This window comes from Terrapene carolina, unplaced genomic scaffold (assembly GCF_002925995.2).
Source record: "Terrapene carolina triunguis isolate 2854851 unplaced genomic scaffold, T_m_triunguis-2.0 Scaffold131, whole genome shotgun sequence".
In the NCBI taxonomy this organism is placed as follows: domain Eukaryota; kingdom Metazoa; phylum Chordata; order Testudines; family Emydidae; genus Terrapene; species Terrapene triunguis.
The window spans coordinates 21,566,498-21,575,607 of NW_020664482.1; the positions used below are offsets into that span (position 1 = coordinate 21,566,498).

Sequence of the window (9,110 nt, forward strand, 5' to 3'; positions counted from 1 at the left end):
ATGATAAATGTTCCAGTGCCACTGACCACAACTTCCACTGAGGTCAATGGGAACTGTAGGTACTCAGGATCTTGGCCCCATCTCATTCCCTCCTCACCTATGACCATGTGCTTAAGTGTTTGCAGGATCAGGGCCTTGAAGTTTTGCAGGGCTTTAGCACTGTTCAGGAACATAGATCTTGTCTACACTATTTAGGTCCGGATCTACAAATGTATTCAAATCAATGGAAGTTAGGAGCCTAAATACCTTTTTGGATCTGGGCCTTACCTACAAATGTAATTGCAGGGACAGTGGTCCCCAAACCCAAGAGGTTTACACCCATGATGTATACTAGGGTTTGCTCTAGTAGAGCTACATCAGGGTAACAGCACCAGACCCTAAATCCCCAATGAAGACATGCCAGAAGCAAAGCATGGTCTTTTCCTATTTACAATGAAAGACAGTGTCAGGCACTCCTGTGTTGGAAAAGGGTCTTGGCAAAACAGTGATTTTTCCTATGTAAATGTTACTGAGGGCTTCTTAAAATACGCACCTTGTTCCCTTGAATGTGCTTTTGGATTCATGAATTGCTCTGAGCTTTGTGAGGCAGATTTGTGGCAGGTTCTTTGCAAGTTTCAGCCTCCACACCTTTAACTATGCACAGAAAACAGCGCAGCTTGGGTAGGATTTGGAAATGTCGGCCTCGCAAGATGTATTTTGCCAAAACTTTTACACCAAAATCCTGTTCTGTATACTTACATACTTGATTATCCATGTTAAACAAGGCGAACAATGGCTTATCTTCCGTGGTGTTATACAAATGTCCCTTAGCAATTTGTACCAATTACACTAAAGAGCCCTCTGGAAGCTGGCAGTAGATGTGCTTTCCCTCTGCTTGTGAAATTTAATTTCTCACTTGTCATCATGCATTGTTTTTGCTCATTCCCCAGCTGCCCCTCTCTGACAGCTCATCTGCAGGCCCCTAAGGGAATGGATCTTTGGTACCAGGCTAGCCCTGTGCTTGCTGCATCCCACACTCTTAAGTGTTGGCTAACTGTGCCCTTGCTCGTGACAATGGCTAATCAAGTGTGTGAGATGTGCCATCTCCAGCAGGAAACAGAGGCTCTTCCCTGCTGGAGTTTAGGATGGGAAATGGGGGGGGGAGGGGTGATAGGCCAGGAGGAGCTGGGAATGGTTTCGAATTGAGTGGGTCCTTCTTTGTTGTTGGGAGGGAGGGGGAGAGAGAATTGGAGGCAGGTCACTGGACAGGAGATAAAACCTCCTGAGGGCTGAGCTGAGCAGAGCTTTACACCAGGCTGTGGGAAGGCAGTACAAACAGCTCACAGACTGGCGGGAGGAGGCAGCCATACATCCTGGTGGGCTGATTGCGGGTGCAGGGGCATCCTGGTGGCTAATAGAATCGGGAGGGAGCCTGGTCTGGGCTGCTCGGGAGTGCCCTAAGCAACTGGGGAGTTCAGAGCACGTGGACTAATCAAGGGACAGGCTAGGGAGGTCTCCAGTCTGAGTCCTCTGACGGAGGGGGCGAAAGGCAGGAAGCCCGAAGGTTTCTGTGTCATGGAGAGGGGCCCATTGTGTGTCCTGGTGCTGTTGCTGACTCTGGGGGGCACCTCTGGGCAGGATGGAGAGTACTGCCATGGCTGGGCGGACAGCTCACAGCTCTGGCATAGGGGCTTTCGGTGCCCAGAGCACTACGACAGCCCAGAGGCTACTCTATGCTGCGGCACCTGCAACCTGCGCTACTGCTGCTCAACCAGAGAGGTTCGGCTGGACCAAGGCTTGTGTCCTAGTGACCATCACCAGACCAGTCCCAAGCCTCCATCAGGTAACAGGCTCCTTCTGCACCTGCAGGATAAGGGGTGGACTTCATCAGAGACCTGGGTTCTGCAGTGCACTTAGGGAGCTGGAATGCTTTTTAGATCCACCACTCCAAAACTCTCCCTTTACAGTTCCATATCTTACCCAACCAGCCCGTGCTTCCCTCTGCAGTTCCACATCTAATCCCCCCCTTCACCACCTTCAAAGCTCCAGCTGCTCAACTCAAGTCTGCTCCCTCTTTAAAGCTCTAGACAACTTGACCCACGGTGGGACCCTGTTTAAAGGGGAATGAGCTATAGCAAGTGAGTAAAGAAGAGTATTTCTGGGCCGCCCTCCCCCATCATTTTAAAATGGAAGTCTAGTTCCCTTGTAGAATACAAAGTGCCCCATAGCTGGTATTGGCAGAAAACTGCTGGGGCATTAGGCTATGCTAATTAAGGGCTAGTCTACTCATGGAGTAATTCCTGGTTAACTTCTCCTGACTAACTCTAAACTCCATGTGTGGACACACTTATTCTGGAATGAATGCCTTGTTCCTGTTCAGCTTAACCCAAACTCCCTGGAGCCATTCATGAATGCCGTTGCACTTTAAATTCAGACCCTGCTTTAATCAGAAACACCTTCCAACTGTAGACAAGCCCTAAGGTACTGTCTGGGAAGGAGGAGGGAAATGGGTGATCTATAAGCAGAGCTGAGTGTGAGGAAACCTTAGACTAAATTCTAGTGATGCAGGCCAGAGCTAATGAACGATGTGGGGTGGAAACCAGGCTTCAGCTGAGGTTCTTTTAGTTTAGCATTTGGGGGCTTAGTGTAAATGCGAAGGAGTGACCAGGCACCAAAAAGCCATTGAGCCAAGCTCTAGGATTTATGTTCCAAGGTGAAGAAAGCATAATGTGGGCTGCTGTGACTGCTAATGTGCTGGGTGCTCAGAGGCCTCTGGTTCCTTACAAGTTTCCTAAAATGGTGAATTTTTGGTTTGTAAAAATTGGGATTGCAAGATCTAGAGTTGCTTAGTGACCGTATCTAAACTCCTGTCCTGTACAGGTAGATTCTACATGGCATTCATCACTAATTCTATAAAGTAAACAAGTTATGGGCTCAATTCTCTGGTCCTTTGCATCTTGTATTGTCACTTACACCTGAAAACAATAGGTGTGAAATGCTACCAGATCAGAATACTAGTCTCAAAAGCACTCTGCATAGGTGTAAATGATTATCATAATTTGGAAAGGCAATGGCGCCCACCTCTGACCTAATACCTGGGCTTAGGCAAAAACTTCATTCTAGTTTCTCATTGGCAAGACCCCATCTTGGTCCTGCTATTCATTTGGAGAGTTAATGGGCTCAGAACCCTTGCTGGTAGGGTGTAAGACTTTGTGGTGATGCTTTAAAGATTTAGTGAAGCCTCTAGGTCTGAAACATGATATAGCTAGGGAAACTTCTTTAAATGAGGACCTTAGTAAAGACTAAATGACTGACTTCTCGCTCTGTATTTTCCATTTCCAGTGCCCATGTACTTACCTTTCCTCCTCGTTGGGTCCATATTTGTGGCTTTCATTGTCATTGGGGCCTTCGTTGGTATTTGCTGCTGTAGATGCCTGAAATCCCAGGATGAAGAGCAGCAACATGGGCCTGCACCAATCCAGAGTCGGCTGCTGGAAGCTGCTGCTCCTCCTTGGTTCTCCAGTTCAGCCACCAGATGCTCCTTGGGTAGTCATCCTCAGACCAATAACATCTGCCTGAGCATGGCTCCACCTTTCCCCATCATAGGGTCCTCTCAAGGAGCCCAGTTCTTGCCTCCTACATCAACCAATGGATCCCTTTTGCAGCCTGCATGTACTACTTATGGAATACCAACTGATCATACTATCATAACAACTCCAGCATCTTTCCTTAATAGAGCAGTCTATGGACAAACTTCTTACTATCATTTTCCTGTAAGTGCCATGCCTGGTGACCAAACAATGTACTCAGGCGCTCATGTCTAAGATGACTTGTAACTGCAGAACTCCCTATTGTAAAAATGTAGGGTGCTTTTTGGACAAAGTAACAAGCGGGAAGTAATACAAACTTCTGAAATCATTAGCATGTGTGAAATGAGAATCCTGTCTTTATATCTATTTGGGAAAAATAGGTCTCGTTTTAATTGTTTAACCAGTTAATTCAGTATGTACTACCTTGGGGCTCAGGTTCAGTCTCCATAGTTCATTCATTTATTGGCATGTTTTCTCATGGCAGGGCTAATCTTGGTGGGGGTTTTAATTGTGGACAGCTGTCCACTGGGAACTGGAGCAATATTGCCATACTCCTTCGCATAGGCATTGAACAGCCAGCTGATCTTGGAACTCTTGGTCAGTTACTAACTTAGGCTGAATTTGAACCCAGCTACCTACAGGGATCTCTTACCCATTACCAAATGCCTTAGCCATTCTGCAATCTTAATAAGACTAATTTTGCATTATATTTAAAATGGCTTGTAGAGTACTTTCTCTGATTAAAAACTAGTTGTTTTATCTTAAAGGGACATTGTCAAATCATGTCTTTGCCTGAATTTTTATCTACATCTGACTGTTTCAACACAAGCTTATTCTAAGCAAAAGGGATTAGAGGGGAGAATGAAAAGTCTTGTTTTTCTTTCTTACTGTGACTATACTATGCATGTATTAGCATTAGGCATAGTCAGTTTCACTGTTGTTTGCATGGGCCCATACTGACAGGGCACAAAATAACGTTCAGAAAATGTGAATGACAGCAAAAGCAAAAGCTGGCAGAGGGACTAGGGAGCAGGTGGAGTATCTGAAACTACTTTTTACCTTCCCCGCCTCCCCCCAAATTGACTGGATGTCAAGTTGATGGTGACTCTAAGACTGAACATGTTGCTGAAGAGCTGTCAGTTAAGTGCTGCTACAGGAGCAGCTTTTAGGCCAAAACTTTTTGTAAAATGCACTTTGTGTCTGTGCAGATTATTGGGGTGGGGGGAAATAACTTTGTGCTGGTGTATTTGTTGCTCTCTGTCTTGTAATGGTTTAGTGTAACTCTAGCTATGCAACAGCAACAAAAAGAGACCTATTAACTGATTATAAGACATTATGATCTTTTTTATAACTGGGTGGTAAAAAGGAGTGAAATGTGGCAAGACCCTCCACCTATATAACACTACTTCCTTTTTCTTTAGCTTCTAGTAGAGAAGAAAACCCTATCTATTTTCACTTAAAATACTGTTTACACTCTCAATAAGGAATTATCTTCAGATGTGCACTGCCTAAATGCAGCCATCCTTCACAGCAGGAGTTAACAGCAGGATGCTGATATGAAGAGGTTGACAAAATATGTTGATCCCAGCTGCTGGAGTATCTAACACTTCCTTTGGTCAAAGAAACCGGAGAATAATTACACCAGAGGTACATTCAAATAACTCCACAGACATTGCCAGCAGGAGCAGGTGCCAAGGATTAAAGTTGTGAGTAAAACACAAGAACTTAATCTTCAGCTGATTGGTCAGGATCTTAAAATCTGTATAATAAAGAGGCTTTGATGACTTCCCTTGGAAGCAGATGGGGCTAAATAATCTGTTCTGTAAACATAAAATCCATCAGAATATTTGTATTTGTATTGTATTGATGTGGAGGCATCTCACATCTAATTCTATTGTGTAATGTATCCCATCATATAGATGCTAAAAAGGGCATACATTTCTTAGTACCCTGGCTTGTAGTGGGGGAAGCAATGCATTCTGGTAAAATAATAGGCTCAATTCTCCCCTCATTTGCACTGGTGTAAATCAAGAGTATTTCCACTGAAATTAATGGACTTACAGTAGAGTAAGAGAAGGGGAAATTGGTCCTAGTATATCAAAGTTTGCTGTAAGGGATGTAACTTTGGGCCTAATCTGTGTGCTGTACAGGGAAAGAAGTAATAAATGTTTACATGACACGAAGCATTTTGAATTTACTCAAAATTAGTTATTGGATTTTTTTTTAAATGAGGATGAAGAAGGAAGACCACCAATATAAAGTACCAACCAAAGCTTAATTGTGTTGAGGGAGGCTGAGCCTAGTTTGTCATGTCACTCAATGCCCTGTCACTGAAAGTAATTGAGGATCTATTTTCACCATGGATTGGATTTCACAGCACCCAGATGTGTGTGATAAGAATGGTAACATGTAGCTGTGCATTTGCTTTAACTAAATGCCTATTTTTAGAGGGACTGTTGTCTATGGTCTCACATTTTGGTGGATTCCATTCCATGTCCTTTTTCTTAATAAAAAGATCAGATAAGGACTAACACCCATGAGGACAGAACCTAAATCCAGTTATTTATGGAGTATTTCTACCATGTTCCTTCCTGTTTAGAGATACAAAGGTACGTTACAATGAAAATGGATGTTACAGCTCTAGTTTTAGGGTCCAAAATCCATACAGTGAAGTGTTAACAGAATGCATAGCTTACAGGGGTGTTAAACAGCACCTTATTGGCAGCAAGCATTGCTACCAGTCACTGCAAGGGAGCATGGACTGTATTTACCTTTCTAATTTGATCAAGTGTGTACATGCCAGACATTTGTTTTAAACTGGTTATATTATATACCCTGCCTCCTCCGATTATAACTTAATTTCAGTCAATTAGTATTGCTAACCCTCAAGCATTTAAAAATATGAGTCCGCCCCATCACAAGATCGATTTAAAGATCGTGAGACTTAAAAAATAAAGTGGGTTCTCTATTTGCCTGCTGACTCTTGGGCTTTTAGGGTACTAGTGGTTCACGTTTGCAAGATTTAGTTAAAAAGCATGAGGGCTAGACATATTTTCTTTTTACTGAAAGCTGAGATTCCACTGTGATCACTTGACTCCAGAAGCTGAGGCTTTAAGAAAAACACCGAATATTGTGAGATGTGCAACACAGGTGTATGTTCTCAATTATAATATTGCCCTGAAACATCAAAACCTTGATTCTGAAGGCAGTTTCCAATAGCAAATGATCTCTCTAAGGCCTGGTCTACACTAGGCTTTTATGTCGACTTTAGCGCCGTTATATCGAATTAACCCTGCACCCGTCCACACCAGGAAGCCATTTAGTTCGACATAAAGCTCTCTTTAAATCGATTTCTGTAATCCTCCCCAACGAGAGGAGTAGCGCTAAATTCGACATGGCCATATCGAATTAGGCTAGGTGTGGATGGAAATCGACGGTAATAGCTCCGGGAGCTATCCCACAGTGCACCACTCTGTTGACGCTCTGGACAGCAGTCCGAGCTCGGATGCTCTGACCAGCCACACCCCCGGGAAAATTTGAATTCATTTTCATTTTCCTGTCTGGGCAGTTTGAATCTCAGTTCCTCTTTGGACATCGAGGGGAGCTCAGCAGCAGTGGCAACTATGCAGAGCTCTCCAGCAGAGATGGCCGTGCAATCCAATAGAAAGAGGGCCCCAGCATGGACTGATCGGGAAGTCTTGGATCTCATCGCAGTGTGGGGCGATGAGTCCGTGCTTTCAGAGCTGCGCTCAAAAAGAAGGAATGCTAAGATCTACGAGAAGATCTCCAAAGCCATGGCAGAGAGAGGCTACAGCCGGGATGCAACGCAGTGCCGCGTGAAAATCAAGGAGCTGAGACAAGGCTACCAAAAAACCAAAGAGGCTAACGGACGCTCCGGATCCCAGCCCCACACATCCCGTTTCTACGAGGCACTGCATTCCATCCTGGGAGCGGCCGCCACCACTACCCCACCCCTGACCGTGGACTCCGAGGATGGGATATTGTCCGCGGCCGGTTCCTCAGCGGACGGGGAAGAGGAGGAAGGAGATGAGGAGGACGAGGCAGTCGACAGCGCTGGCACCGCTGATTTCCCCGACAGCCAGGAGCTCTTCATCACCCTTACCGAGATCCCCTACCAACCGTCCCCATCCCTTACCCCGGACACAGAATCAGGGGACGGATCAAGCAGTAAGTGCTGTAAACATGTAAACATTTATTTAAAACAGAACGGTAATATTTATACTCTTAACAATGTATATTTATAAAAGTGCTGTAAACTAGTAAAAAAATAATCAGGTACAAAACAGGAATATTAACAAAGGTAACAAATGGGTTTTCATGATTTCTCTGTCTTAGGCTATTCTCAATTTAGTCCCAAGTATTTTAAAAAAATTTCACAATGTCCGTTACTACATGATTCCCAGGCCCAAGACGCTCCACTCCAAAGTCCCAGTGCACCTACGCGAAAATCCGGTCAATGTGGCCGGGGATCGACGAGAAATCCTCGTAGGAGAACTCCTCGTAGGTCTCGTGGAGGTAGAGCTCAAGCCTGTTGATCAGGTTCCGGGGTAGGGCGATCTTAGTGGGCCCTCCGTGGTAGCAGACATGTCCCCTCCACGCCACAATCAAGTACTCCGGGATCATCGCACGACATAACATAGCGGCATACGGCCCCGGTTTCTGCATGCTTTCCCGCAGCATGCGTTCTCTCTGGGTGTCCGGGATCCTCAGGAGGGTGATGTCGCTCATGACGCCCTGCTTTGAATTAGGGAGGGGAATGTTAGTATTGGGACTGCTTTACAGCCACGCGGTGGAGGGAGAGGGGCAGCATACAGGGATCTTTCCCTGGGACAGCCGCGAGGGGGTGGGACAGGGGCAGAGTTGATGCTGTCCTGATTGCTGGCAGCAGAGACTGGCATTGCTTTCAATGTGAAAGGAGGCCAGTGCTACTGCTGGAGTTTTAAGCAGCCACAAGTCTGCGGCTTACCATTATTGCCCGCTCCAGAAGTTCAGGTCTCCAGCCACAGTTCTCTGAACACTCCAAGACCTCCGCAAGTCCACAGGCACTGAAGGCGACGGCCGAAAATTCGACCTTGTCCTGAGTGCGCATGTGAGAGGTTCAGTGCATGGTCTTGTTCACAGAGAAAGACTAGGTTCTTTGTATACAATTTCATTTATCTGTCTCAGGAATTCACTCCCTTTTTAAAATTCACACAGACACATCTGCGACTGTCTCCCAACCCAGCCTGTCAGCACACTCCCAGAGGCTAGCGCAGATTAGGCGGAGGAAGAAGAAGACGCGTGAAGACATGTTCTCAGAACTAATGGGCTGCTCCCGAGCCCAGGCAGCCCAGCAGACACAGTGGAGGGAGAACTTGTCACAAATGCACCGAGCAGTCATGGAACGGGAGGAGAGGTGGCGTCAGGAGGACCAACAGGCTACTGAAAAGCTGCTTGGACTAATGAGGGAGCAAACGGACACGCTCCGGCGCCTTGTGGATGTTCTGCAAGACCGGAGGCAGGAGGACAGAGCCCCGCTGC

At 45.8% G+C, this 9,110-nt stretch overlaps 1 protein-coding gene across 1 annotated transcript; it reads left to right on the forward strand.

Annotated features, from left to right (window-relative positions):
- The first annotated feature begins 1,554 nt into the window (after window positions 1-1,554).
- LOC112113098 (protein shisa-1-like) lies at window positions 1,555-3,803 on the forward strand. Its single transcript, XM_024209275.1, has 2 exons — window positions 1,555-1,822; window positions 3,322-3,803. The coding sequence occupies exons 1-2, from the start codon at window positions 1,555-1,557 to the stop codon at window positions 3,801-3,803; spliced, it is 750 nt and encodes a 249-aa protein (XP_024065043.1).
- Window positions 3,804-9,110: the final 5,307 nt, after the last annotated feature.